This window comes from Parus major, chromosome 4 (genome assembly GCF_001522545.3).
Source record: "Parus major isolate Abel chromosome 4, Parus_major1.1, whole genome shotgun sequence".
NCBI classification, from domain to species: domain Eukaryota; kingdom Metazoa; phylum Chordata; class Aves; order Passeriformes; family Paridae; genus Parus; species Parus major.
In genome coordinates, this window is record NC_031771.1 from 17,099,771 (window position 1) to 17,114,677 (window position 14,907).

Sequence of the window (14,907 nt, forward strand, 5' to 3'; positions counted from 1 at the left end):
TCTCTGACAAGATTTTCTTGCTGTAAATATATTTGATACTAACAGATGGAGATTAGAGAACAGAATTTATATGGAGCAATTCTATACCAACAAGGCCAAAACATTCTTGGGTAATTGGTTTAACAGAAAAAGAAAAAGAGGAAAAAAAAATAGAAAAGGTACAGATATTCCCTATTTCAAGAGAATCCTATTTGTTCTTTTTCTATTTCATAGATTGCCAATACCTTAAAAAAAAACTAGGCATGGAATGATTCACTTAGCATAAATTCATAACCATTATAGTAAGATCTTCTGAGAAAATATTTTAAGGTAAATTTTTCTGTTATGAATGGAGTCTGATTCACTGAGTATTGTCCTGTGGTGCAAAGTTCATACAGTTTTTTTTTTCCTGACTCAATCCTACACAGAGATTCAGTATCTTCCTGGCACAGTAATGCTTTATCCTGTCATAGGAGTCTATTTCTTCATCTTGTTCAACACACTAAACCAAACAAGGCTAGACATTGATTATAGTTATGTTATAATTTTTTGATCCAGCCACAAGGAAAGGCTTAATTACAAAAATCTAGTTTTGGGATAAAAAAAAATATGACTACTTTGTAATATTTCATTCCTAAAACAGGTGCCCTCATATATAGATATTAAAATAAAATTAATATTTTCCCTTCAAGACTATCTTGATCTCATTAGTCTCATCATAAAAATAAGAAGTCAAGTCAATTTAAGGGCAGATAGGATTTCTTTCCTTGTCATCTGGATAAAATTTGCCCTTTGTATTGGTCTACTGATTTCTCCTTTGCAGACTGTATATTGACCTAAGGGGACAGTGTCACTGATTAATATGACATTAGCTGATCATCATTTGCCAGTGTAAGCAATTTTCCCCACTGTAGTTATAAGTTCAGCCCTTATGGCTTTCAACAGTAAGGACGCTAATTTATGGAACTCATTTATGAAAATTTAATAGAAGGAGTTTTTATTGTTGTTAAATAATGTAATGAAAAAAGATGAGTGTTGGCTAGGTACAATCCATCTGGGATTTTGTGTGTTTTTTTATGAAAAAGCAAGCAGTGCTTATTTCAGAAGGAACACATTCATTTGAAATCTGATTTGTGGCATTCACTAATTGAAAGCTAGGTGAGAAAGTGTTGAACTCAAAGATAGACATATATGATTATTTTCTTCATAGAAGGTAAGATACAAAAAATACACAGAGACACAATCTGAGACCCTACAATATGCCCAGCAAATAGTTTGGCATGTGAAGCAAAAGCCTCACATGCCAAACTATTAAGATTCTTATCCTAAACATAACATCTGTAAGCATAACATCTGTAGTTTTACTTTCTTTTCCTAGAAGTATTTTTCAGATATAGAGCAATATAGGATATAAGCAACTGTACAATGCATTTTAAAAGCTTCCTGAGACTACCACTTCTAAGGCTGCTGTCTGCTGGTATATTCTCTAAGGGAATACATCATCATACGAATTTAATTTTATATATGAAATTTCTAATACTCTGGGAAATCATGCTAGGTGGTATTAGATTAAGAAAACATGTAAGTGTATAACTGGAAACTTAGTAAAGACTAAGTATTCACACACTTAGTCTTTACTAAGTTTCCAATTAGTAGTTAAAGGTACATGCCACCTACAAGTCAGTTTTCATTCAGATGATCTACAGGTACAATAATCAGGTTTTGGTGACCACATGTCAGTCCTGAGGCTAGGACTTCACAGCTTTCAGACAGCTGTTCATCAATAAAATAGGCAAGGCACAAGGCAGAGATCCTTGAACAACATATTATGTCTACATGGCACATCAAATGCTGTACAGAAACACTGGCTTAGCTCGAAAAGCCAGGGCTCCCTGTCAGCATAGCAGTAAATGTCAGCTGAGTAGCACACACTTTCAGAAGAGCTAATTAGCACTTGTGCAGTTTTCCTGCTTGCAAGTCCAGAGCAAACTCCCTTAAGTGTTTCCTTAGGACCTTTGTGTCTTACTTCACTGCCCACACTGCACAAACTGTGGTCTTTTGAAGACCCTCATGTTCCCATGGGTCCGCTTCTCCTTTCCTATCAGTTCATTTTGCATCAGTTATGCCAAAGAGGACCTTGACTGTACACACCTATGGCTTTCCATATGGCTGTAGCTAAAAGCATGGCATAAGTGGCCCTAATTTCTCTTGGGCTGCACAGAGATAATGAGACCCAAAGTGCTGGGTGATCATGGGGCCTGTCCAGTCTCCTGGAATGCAGCCTGGGAGGCAAGTTTGACTTGGCATCTTATTCTAGACTCTGCTGCCTGTAACCAAAGATGGAGGCTGTGTATAAAAAGAGCTTAATGAAGAGATTTTCCTCATTGTTGGCTGCAGTAGTCTGCCCAAAGAACCTGAGGGGGTGCAAGATCAGTAGAAAGATCCTGAAGGCTTCTGTAGAAGCAGAGGTGGTGTGAGACTTGCTGGAGATTGGGGACCTAGTATTTGCTAAAAACAGGATGTTTCTGAGATTAGGGATTTAACAGATCGTTTAAATGTGTGTAAAAGTCCATTGCATCTTTTTTACCATTTTTTTCTCCAACTGCAGCAGAATAAAGGTTCATTACCTTTTCTGTTTTGACCTTCTGATCTTAGGGAAGACTTAGACTTCCCTAGACTTGCAGACTGAGAAACATAAGATTTGTTATTTCACATAGTATGTCCTGCTGTTTGGTAGTTCTGTCATTGAAGGATCCACACAACTTAGTGGCTTTCATTTTCCTAAATATTTTTGGAGTTGTTTAAAATTTTAAAGCATAAGGTATTACAAGGTGTTAGTATCATCTAAATAAATTTTGTAGTATTTTAGCATCTCATAATTTTTGCTTTCAGTAAGAAAATGAAGCGTTTGAAAGGCATAAAGAAAAATGTTTGTGACTTAGGTTGACTGCATTCATCTTGTAAAGGACGACAGCAGAGCTGACAAATTGATCTGGTTCTTACCCATAACCTGTTGATGCAAGTCCATGCCTTATTTTGCCATGCTGGACTTTATTTCCTTCATTTGTCCCCTGTTGCCAGAGGGCAGCATCAGATGTTCAATAGATGCAGGTCTGGATTGTAAAAGCTACTCTCTCAGTCCAGGTGCTACTGAAATCAATAAGAGTGAGTGATTTTTAAGAGACTTGAATGAAGAACAATTACCAGCTGCAGCTAAATTACATTTTGTGTTGGATCATCTCTAGCCTGGAAGCTGGTAAGCACAAAAGTGAGGAGGTGTAGAAATTAAGAGGCTGACATAGTGACAGATGTGGCATATCAAAGCACTGAGTTTTGGTAAATTAGATCTGCACTTATATAAACTGTCAGAACTGCAAAAGGCATCTGAAGGTGTATAAATTCAAAAGCATCATGAAGGGCTTCATCCTTCCCATCCTTAAAAGAAATAGAGCTATAGAACCTTGTTTTGTGTCTGGACTCCTTTATGTTGCTCTATATTTTCTGGTTCCTGGGCTAGCCTGCAAATGGAGACAGTTCTGCAGAAGGTGCTGCAATCCAGCTGAGACCTGACAGGGCCCAAAGGAACCATGCTGGGCCCTGCAGTAAATATTACATTGGAGAACACATTTTACACTCCTTGTGTATCAGCAAACACAAAATAATTAAGCAGTAGAAAACATGATGGAATCCAGAAAGTCTTCAGGTTCCTGTCAGAATAATTGCTATCTACAGAGTGCTTCCATTAACACCTCTGAAAGTGTAAAATCCTTTGGGGTGGTAAAACCATGTTCTTGAACTACACCATTGTTTGGTTGTCAGGGTGCAGCAGGTACACTGATGAGAGCGTGTTTTGTTTGGTTTTATTCTCTATGCCTCATGTCAGAATGATGGATTTAAGAAAGTTGCTATACTTCGAATAATTACATTATAGGCATCTAAGACTCCCAAATGCCTCTGGGCACAGACATCTTAAAAATCTGCACCCTTTTTAGGGTGTTTTTGTAATTCATGTCTTTTCCCATCATTTTTTATTAGTACTTTATCACCAGACAGTCAGAAACAATATTCATTTTCAAATGTCCTGCAGCAGTGTTGTCTTGTTGTTAACTCTTGTCATATTTCACTCATTGGCTTTGAAAATGGAAAGTGATGAATGGCTGCAGTGTTTTGTTTATAACTTCTCATTCTGGAGCTTTTTATAAAAGTAGTACATTTTCATTATTTAACACTGAGTCGTTGAAGGGACTTAGGTTTTTCTTCTTATTATAAGAAAAAGTTATTAGACTTAAAAATCACAAAAATGAACCCTCAAAAAAATTATGGAAAGAATATTTTAAGAATATTAAGTTCCCATTTTGATTCAAGACTAATTTATTTAGCACTAGTGTGGAATAATGAAATCTAAAGTATTTTGACCTTTCTCACTCTTATGTACCTTAAAACAGAAGTGATCACAGTACAAACTGACTAAAATTTTACAGCCAATCAGATTTTAATAATTTTTTTTCTTTTTTCCTTTTTGAGAAATAGACTCAAGCATGAAGGCCTGCACTTCTTGTGAGTGTGTTTAATACGACCAGGAAATTCAAATCCAGATGTTTGCTTAAAGGTTAAGACATATTTGAAACAACAAAGGAGGTCTTTTCTTTCTGCTGCATATATTTAAAATGGGCTACTTTTGAAAGAAATTTCAGAACCCCATTTGCATCCTAATTGCAACCCATTTCCTGAGTCCACAGTTAGGCAGACTATAGCGTGGCATTGGGGATTTCTGGGGCAGAGAAATTGTTGGTTCTAGCTGAGCTACTGAAAAATAAAAGGGAAAAAGATGAATGGATTTTTTGGTTCAGCAGTCACCAGCTGGCAGATCGGCTCCTTGGAGCTCCGCCAAGCAGCAGTTTACAGCAGCCCTGCAGCTGCTCTAGGCTGGGCTGGAGCACGACTGGCACGAAGCCACCTTCAGCTTTGGACAAGGACTCAGCCTTCGAATTGGCCAACAGATGCGCTGGGACTGTGGCTTTGCTCGCTCGTGGCTAATGCTCAGAGAACGCAGTTGGTACCTGAAAGCTCAGCGCTGGGAAATTTGCCTTAATCGCTTACAGGAAGATAAGGAGAAATAAGTTACAAATAAATGTTTAAGTTTGTCCAAAGTCGGTTTGGTTTGGGAGTTTTTTGGTATGGCATGTGTGGCTTTTACTTTTCTGCATCTCATTCTGGGACATTTTTCTTATTTTGACCTGTTCAGGAGGATCCTAAATGAAATGGACCAGCAAGAAAATTTGGTTGCACTGCATTCTTTCAAACTAAATTATCTGAATTCATCAAAAGAAAAATTAATTAATTTCAATTATTGTGTGTTGCCATTTTTATAAAAATGTTAAAATCATACCAAAAAATAACTTGCATGGAAATCAAAGCAGCACTGGACTTACTGACAATATTTTGGAGGGAGAATAGTGTTATTGGGATGAGCAGAGGAGAGAGGATTTCTTGTTGATTTTGACTCCCATCTGACACCTGTTCTCTCTTTTCCTGATTAAAAGCTATTCTTCAGTAATTTATCATAGATAACAACAATAGTATTGGGTTTTGGCAATATTTCATAAAACTGTTTATTTCATGTGTAACTATGCATCTGATAGAATGAGTCTGTCTGTCTTTCCTTGTTAACCATCTTATTCTCTTATTGGCAGGGACAGGGCCAAACCAATTCCTTAAAATTGTGATGGCATATTCTGAATTTCTATTGGAGTTTTAATGTAGGTAAATTAGCTCTTAATTTGTCACCACCTGGTATTTGTTTAATTATTCAGTAGGTGGGGAATTTCAGCAAGTTACAGTTTCACGAAACTAAGACCATCACTAACCACATATGTATTATTAAATATTTATTGATACATATACACACAGTCTCCCCCCATCAGAAGCCAATATTTTGTAGACCTAAAGAATTTAGAATTTATTTTATTTTAGAATTCAGAATTTATTTTCTAAATTGAAAATATTTCATATGAAATATAACCTTGATAAGGAAGAGGAAAGGAACACCCCAGTGCTAGATAGTCATAACAGTGTTTCATCAAGTTAAAAAGCAATAGGTGACAATAACCAGCTGAACTTAGATACAATTTTGCATTAAAAAATCGTGAAACTGTTGTGGACAGCTAGATGAACATGAATGAACAATTTCATGCTGTTGCTAAATAAAATTACTAGCCTCCTACTGGAGTAATTAATAAGATGTAATTAATAAGATGGAGTAATTAAGCAGATGAAGAAGTCCTTCATAGGATTAATAGTGTTTGTTCTGTTTCATAACGGTGGCAGGTTACCTTGAGTACTGTACTCCTGAGCCTTCTACTTCAAGAAAAAAATAGTGGAATTACTGAAAGGGATGTATATAGAAGACAAGTGTGAATGACTCAGAGTCTAGCAGATGAGTCCTGTGAGAAAAGATCAATGTGGTATTTTTTATTCTAGAGTAGAGAGGATTAAGGGGTTGCTTGACAGCATTCTTTGAAGACATAAATAAGTATTTGAGATTGAACAGTAATTCTTTCTTCATTTTCACAAGAGAGAGAGAAGGAATGGTCTTGAAGCTGGAAAGACACTAAAGTTTAGACATTAGGAAGACCTTTTCTAAAAGTAATATATTAAAAAAATCTTGGAGGAGAAGGCTGTACAGGTTACATTGATGAAGGTCCTTAACAGATGGTTAAGGACCATAAATGTCCAGAGGGATAAACTGGAGTTAACCAGAAGTCCCATGGATGTCCCACCATGAAATTCCTCTAAGGTTCTATATCGACCTTTAGGTTTTCAAAGATACAGGGTGACATATGGTAACTCCAGAAACATTCCCTTAAAATAAATGCTTGGATTTTTGAAAGGGCCTTAAATTTGACTCTTGTCCTGGTGGGGAGCTTATATTTACTGGCATGGAAGTAAATAATTAATATATAGATTAAATAAATATAAAGGAAAATGTTTGAACTTACAGACAGGTCCTCCCAAGAATGATACCCTAGGAATTAAATTGAATTTCGTTTCAACACCTATGTGCTATAGATGTAGAAACTGAAGAGATGTTTTCCAGAAGTGTTCTACTCCCATTTAGAAATCTGTGTGCAATCAGCACTGAATAAAGTAGGGAAAAAATGATGTTCCAGTCCTAATATTTATTTTTTTATTTTTTTTAAAATATCATCTCTGATGCGTAAAATGCACTGCAGTCCTTATACCCAAATCTACATATGGCTCTGCATGGAATCATGACCATTAGCCTGCACTAAAAAAAAGGATTTAAGCTATGAATACTGACAATATAATTCTTCTGTGCTGTTTAAAATAGAAATGCATGTGAAGTGATACAATTCATTCTGAAACAATATATCTGAGTTTCCTGTGGAATCATGGAAACACCCTGAAATATTTTTAGCCAAATATTGTTGTAAGGCTTGGTAGTATTTTTTATTCTCTCAGCTTTGTTCTGCAACATCAAAGCCCATATGTCAATGTAAATGTCAAGAAACTGCTCCTGTGTCCTTTCAGAGTTCTGTTGCAGAAAACCTGTAAGGAGCCAAGCTAGACTTTTGTTTCAAGTTAACCAGTTGCTTTAACCATTCCCTGGGAATGGTTAAATCATCTCTCCTCCCCAGTCAGGTGTTCTAGGGACAGTACAAAGCATCACACCAGGTACACACTGGAAGTCTGCAGTGATCTGATTTGCCATGCACAGATAAATGACCATCATCTCAACAGAAGCAGAGGCATGCATGCTTGCAAAGCTTCAGGATTTGGTAACATGCTGGAATCCTTCTTACATTGTATTTCTTCCAGGTAGCTGAAATAAAATTTGTGTTCTTCTCTAGCATGTACTTGACTTGTAAATACACAACAAAACACCTGGATTCAAGGGGCAGTGAAAATTGAACATGTTCTGAGCTTAACTGAGACATGAAGATATTTACAAAATATGTTAAGTTTTGCAAGGATTTGAGAGTATTAAGTGTTGAACTCTATGCAATCATAGAGTTGTTTCATTATGTGAAATGCTTGTGAAAAATCTGCTTACAATTCATGGAAACTTTTTATCCATTTATTATGTTCTTTTAAAAAATTCTCCTTTGATTTGAACTATTTTTTTAAGGAAAGTGCCTAAATTGTTGCCTCTAGCCAGCATTTTTCAACTCTAGTGCTATTAAATGTCAATGAAGTTTTGGAAGTTTTACCATCAATCGGAGTTGTCTTTTATTTTAATCTGCCAGACCCATGTGCTGTTCATGAGTAGCGAGGAGTGGTTTATGTACTGCACGCCATATCTCTACTGTGTTCTTTTACTAATACTTTTTGGTTTGTCTTGTGTTTCCCCAGACTACATATCCAATCAGAATGGTGAGCCAAAATCTCAGCACAAGGGACAGAAAGTCAGCACATACTCCCACCGAGGACCCTTTTAGACACCCACCAGGCAACCAAGCAGCAGCGTACGAAAGCAAGAGCTGTCAGCTGTCTAATTTGTGTCTGAGCAGCCTCCTGAAGGAGAAGGAGATCGTGGAAGTCATCAAGCACACGCGAGGCACGTACGAAAGCCTGGCTTCAGAGGTGACGCAGAACGGTTTGGCCCCCAGCACAGCGAAGCCGGCATCCGCGGCCGACGGCTTCCCCATGTTCTCAGGAGCTCCGAAGGACCAAAGCGCTGTGCCTCGGCAGCACACCACCTTCACAGGGAGACTGGGACAGCCCCCCAGGGGACCCATCTCTCTACACATGTACAGCAGGAAAAACGTTTTCCTCCACCACAATTTACACACGGCAGAGCTGCAGACTTTAGGTCAACAGGATGGCTAACAAGGTGCTTATTTTCTTGCCGTGGAAGGAGAGTTGATTAAAGAGGGATGTAAGCTCACCTAGAGCTCTTCTTCAGTTCTCATCTGCTGCTACTTTCGTGTGAAAAAAAAAAGAAATTAAATTTGAACATTGTGTGTAGGTTCCATATTTTCCCACCTCGGACTGAGGCAAAAGGATGAACAAGATTGTTAAATAACTGGGCTGATTTGTCTTGCAGAAGTCATGGGTTTAATAAGTGGGACCACTGGCTGGCACTCCTAGTCCAATATTGGCTAAATATATTTTTTTCCCCTCTATAAATCTCTATCATTCCCTGGAGTTCTAGAAGATGATCTTAAATAAAACCTGTATGTTTAATAATATTACCGTTAAAGTAGATGTGAGGAATAAATAGATACGTAATTAGTAAACCCTCATGAATTTCATGGACATTAGGGAAATTAGGAGTCAGAAATCTTTCAGGACCCTCTTTTTACACTTCTGTTTTTTAATACAGTGAAATTTGGTCAGTTACAGAGTGTTACCACTTCCTGCTGTACGTGTTTCATGAGTGCCTCATGCCACAAGTGGAGGAAGTGATTGATTTTCCTCTAACAGGTTCATAGAGATTCACCAGGTTTTTGAGTCAGTAAATTAGGTCCCAGACTGAGGATGTCAGCTTGTTTCCTCAACCTTCCCTCTTCAACACTTTTATTTAACTACATTTCTTTGACTGTTTCTGTTCTATAAGGGCATGTCAAATTGTGGTGATCTTTGTGCTTTACAGGCACTGTAGCACTCATGATGCAATGTGACATTCTGCTGTGTAATTCATCCTATAATTTCATTTCACTTCCCAAACCAAAAAATGTGTGAAAGACTAAAGTAACATAATAATAATAAGGCAAAATAATCTTTTTCCCCACGCCAACCAACCTACATCAGTCATAATTTCTGTGGGTTGTGTCATCTGCATTTAAGGACCTGTTGGTTTACACCAGTTCAGTGGGTTTGTTAGTCTTGACAGGTTACAAACAAGTGAGATTAATTTATTATCTGGTCTCACAGGAGTATGAAGTCATCTGACCATGCCACAGAGACCTGTCAGTAGCAGAAGACCTGCTTTTACCCTCTCAGAGGTTTGGAAACCTCTGAGTCCAGTTACTCTAAACACGTGCCATATGTGAAACATGACACTTCATTTACAACCTCTCTGATGCAGGGTAATCTGTTTGAGTTGCAATGGCACATGCAGTTAGTAGTTTAAGAATAATTTGGCATATTTAAGTACAATTGAGTCAGATCTGAGACAAGTCACCTCTCTCGTTAACTGGTGATTAATAGGGAAAGACAAGGGTGTAGCATGTTCTCACACACAGAAACAAGCCATTGTGACTTAACATGTAAAATAAAGCTTCTGCAGCCACTAACAATCTGCAACTTTTAAATGTTGTCACATGGAGTATATGAAATGAAGACAAAAATTTACCTAGTGTTAAATATATCTGCTTCACTGCTTAATATTTGGATTAATACAAGGAAATTGCACTAACAAGTCTTGCTTAGACTAAGAAAAAAAATAGACTATGAGCTTGGCAGATATTCTGTAAAGTAATTTCAGCAGCCTGAAATTCCAGGCTTCTGTTTATTGAGGATTTTATTTTGATTAAAGCTGATTTTATTACATTATCTGATGTTGAAGAGAGCAGGTTTTTTCTAAATATTCTGTAGTGATCATTTTTGGTACCCAGAAATGGATGCATAAGCACCAAGACAAACATTTGCCAAAATTCTTTGTGTTCATGTGTGCATTTCTACTGCCAAAACAGAATGTGCAAAAATTGCAAACACAGCTTTACCGAATTAAGTGTGGGTATTCAAGACTCCCAGTCCTGCACTGGGACTCATAATTTAAAGTCTATCAAACAAGATAAAAATAGTAATAAGATAATTTCACTACTCAAAATCAATTTTTCTTCTCAGCAATATCTTAAAGTCATGGTAGATTGAAAGGACAATTAATTCTTACTAACGATTCTTTTCAGTGTTGCTCATCTCAAGAGCTGATGTATGCAATTCAATTTGTGATCTGTAAATAAGTTAAACATACACTGTAATCAAGGAAATTTTTTTTTCCAGGATACAAATGTACTGTACTGTTACAAAAGAAAGAACAAAAAAAAAACCAAAACCCCAAAACTAAACAAACCAATACCCTCTTCAGTTTTAGGTTAGTTATTGTATCTATAGTTGTTTTTTTTCCTGGGAAAATGGACTTTTGGATTACACTTCATTTAAAAAAATCCATCTACAAACTTCAAAAAGAGCATTTTAAATGCTACTATTTTCTTGGAGAATCTTTTATAGAGCTGAAACTTAAAAAAAAATTGAAAAAAACAGTTCAATGAAAGTGAGGGTTATTTTTAAAATGTCATCTTGAAGCTGTTTTGTATCAGTATTTTCAGCATTATTTGTAATACTAAGTGTAAATCTCGCCCAGAGAAGGGTATTAGCCACATGTTAATGTACAGTACAGCAGTAACTGTAAAAGAGGACCTTTCTTTGATCCTCTTGTGTATATAGGAAATCATAAAGCAACAGCATGTGGACATTCTTGCAGTGAATTGATTCCTTTGTACTAAAAATCTCTAGTTTTTTAAGAGTTCCATGTACAAAATTATTTATACATTTCTCCAAGGCTGTACATATCCAAAGACATGACACCAGGGGAAAATGCATTTATTATTTTTTTTCCATGGATGTACCTTTCTTCCCTTCTTTTTTTTTTTTTTTCTCTTTCTGTACAACAAAGCATAACTGCAAAGTTTCTGCTTAAAAATACTTGTTAGTTCCATGTCTTTCGGTGTGATAGAGGGCATTTTAAGGAGGAGGAAATCCCTGAAGAAAAACTGTTTCCATTTGAAGCAGGGTCCGTCCCACTTTTTTAGAGCAATCACTTGGCAAAAGAAACCTTAGATCTGTGCCCTAAATATTTTCTTAATAATTTAACAGAGCCACACCTGAAATGTGCTCATCATCATCTCTGGACTTAACCCCGACTAGGACATGTTCATAAGATACAATAACATGCTAGGGCCAGCCCTGCTCATAAATTATTGAGATGGAAGGAAAACATTTGTCCAATACTGTTTTTATGTTTGGATTTCTGAGCAGTGGAAAGGGGTTTTTGTGTGTGTACGTGGATGAAGCTCAAGCTGTGTGCTTGTGCACACTGGAGAAAGAAATCTTGCTACAAAGCTCTCCTCTATTTAGGCTATTTAGCAGCTATATGAAAGTATCCAGCAACAGAAATTTCTGCCACCTTTCCAGACAGGCCAGCCCTCTGTATGTAAAATGAAACAGCCAGAAAAGATTCCATTACTTCAGTCCAGACTCTTATTGGTTTCTATTCCACACAACTCCACATAAATGTTAGAAGGGTTTATTTATGTGGCTTTTTTCCTGGGTGTTATGAAAGGGTGTATATCCAGACTAAGATGCTCAAATGATGTTTAGATAAGCATTTGAAATCTTACCAAAGCGTTCATGTTTGTCCTACAGGTTCATTTCAGTCATTACAAGTTCATTACCAATAAAAATTGGTGGTTTTCTCTTTCAAAAAGCCAGTTTGGAAGTAATGATTTCTGTCTGTGCTGGTTCACTTTATACTGTTAAATACACAGTGCACTCTTCAGAGTAATAAAAATGAGGTGTTTACAAATCAGTACTGTACTTTATATGCCCTGAGAGTTGTGCCATATCTTCAATGGTTTGATTGGTATGACACCGACTTCCATTAGGTTATACCAAGTTAAGTCACCTGATGACTGAGATTGTGGCCTTTAATCCAGCTAGTCTCAGTTTATGCACAGGAGATCTCTAAATCTGGAAATCTTGGGTCACAAAAAAAACCCCAAGAAAATAAAACATCAGATTGTGATCTATGGTGAGTGCACTTTTTTTTCCCCCCCCTTCACATTCAAAATCAAAAAACTCCTTTGAACGTCTACATAGTTCACAAGTGAAGAAGAGTAATATCTAACAAAATGCAAAATCTTGAAATAAAAATCTGGAGAAAAAAAATACAGGGGAGTCTTCTCACAGACGTTTGTAAAGTTGATAAGTTTGTAAAGACGTTGGTAACTTCTGTATTCGAGTGCAGTAATGAAATATGTTCTATGGCCTCTACCACTCTCTGCTGAATTTTTTCAGAGGGAGAATTTGCTGTTTGAAGCTTGTTCTAGACAAAGCAGAGAGTACAGTCTGAGAAAGTACACTGAAAATATCTGTGCAGGTCTTCTCCCAACTGGGAGAAACACACAGCATCCTTTCCTTTCCAGGATGTATCTTACTGTTCGCCAGCAAGAAGCTGAGAGAGATTCCTCAGGAGAAAAGCCTCAAATCACGCAGGCCACAGCTGTCTTTAAATGGGCTTGACTTTAACATGTCCCATAGAAGGCACTTCTGAAATAATGTGGAAATTTCAGCAGCTGCAGAACACACCTTGCTGGGTTATTGGGGCTTTGTTTTTGAGATAAGAATGGTTTTAACTGGTGCTGGTTTTAACCTTGTAAACTCTGTTTGGAACTTGCTTGCTCGCTGGTGATCTACCCAGGATGTGAGAGTTTATCCACTGTAATGGATATGATACTAACTCCTCACAGTTTAAAGACATTGGATATCCTCCCTTAGGAGCTTGGGATTTGCAATGTATTTTCAGTCTAGGAGAACTATCTGGATTTAATTATCTTCTTCTTCAAGGATCTTCAGTTGTTGCAAAGTAGAAAAGAAACTTACTTATTGAAGTATTTTGGAAAGATTTTGTGGTTATTTTTATTTTAAAATACACTTAAACAGTATCTCCCTGTATCTAAAGAAAAGGGAAAAAAAAAAAAAAAAAAGGAAAAAAAACCCCAACTTTTATCAGTATATATTTCCCATAAATCTGTGATTCTCACTAGCCACAGCTGTCACTTGCATTCTGTTCAGCTGTGAAATATTTTTGGATTTGCTGTTTTTGTTGCCTTCATTACCTCTAGTTCTGGGGGTTTTTGCCATCAATCCAGTACTTGAAACACACAGGGAGGGCTGTTGAGGATTTCTGTGGAAGTAATCTTGGTACTCTGAAAGCAGTGCAACAAAAAACTTACCTGGAGGTCATGGTGTGTTTCCTGGATGGTGGATGATGGAAAACCTATTCTGAGTGATCATAGCTATGAAGGATTTGTGAGAATCTGATGGATGTGGCAAATATCATATCTTCTGGCTTCTACATCCACTTAAAGGTTGCAGAACAGAAAATACTCCACTGAGAGGATTTTTCTAGTGGGCAAGCAGTCCTTATATTCTGTATCATGACCCTTTCTGCCTCTCTGGATTTCAGGAACATTTCCCTGAGGTATGGAGTTGTGATGACTCTGTATAGAAGTTGCACCACAGTCTTATTTCTGCTACGAGAAGGCTCCACTGCATTTTTTTTATTATTATTATTTTTTAAATTTAAAATATCACATCATTAAAATAAATGTTTTAACATTTTCCCCCAGAACTGCTGTGCTGCTGGGGTAGTAGAAAGCAGTGCATTCACAGAAAATGTCCCTTTCCTATCTGGGTAGGTTGTTGGTGAGCTGAGGTCACAGCTGATTTACATCTACCCAAAAACTGTCAAACTTACTTAGGCACTTACATAGACAAATACATTGCCAGGGTTGACCCTGCTTTTGTCACATTGAAAAGACCCTAATAATGTAATTTTAAAATTCATATGGTAATCAGCAGTAGTAGGAGAATTTTAATTTATTTTCAATTTTCAATTATGTCAATGCACTTTATATAATGGTTTAATATGAATTACACAGGGACTTTTATTTTTTTCCTAACCTAAACTTGATTTTAACAGGGTTCAGAATTCTCTGCTTAAATTTAAGCATGTAAGCAATCCCATAAAAGTAAAACAGTCAAATCCTTCTTTAAAAAGCTAATACACAAGTAAATAATATTTTTTCTGACATAAACAATTTCATTTGTGTTTATTGTTGGAAAGGTATGATGTATAAAAAGTATTTTTACTTATATCTTAATATAGCTACTTTTCAAACA

The 14,907-nt window shown here is 36.7% G+C and overlaps 1 protein-coding gene across 2 annotated transcripts in view; it reads left to right on the forward strand.

Moving 5' to 3' along the window:
• The window catches only part of CCSER1 (coiled-coil serine rich protein 1), a 608,967-nt gene extending 594,829 nt beyond the window's left edge, over positions 1 to 14,138 (forward strand). Inside the window, exon 10 of one of the 2 annotated variants that reach the window (XM_015625457.2) lies at positions 8,353 to 14,138. In XM_015625457.2, coding sequence (XP_015480943.1) covers positions 8,353 to 8,829 — 477 coding nt within the window. In that variant the 3' untranslated portion in view covers positions 8,830 to 14,138. The remainder of the gene's footprint in view (positions 1 to 8,352) is intronic. The other variant, XM_015625458.2, reaches the window with a different exon arrangement.
• Positions 14,139 to 14,907: the final 769 nt, after the last annotated feature.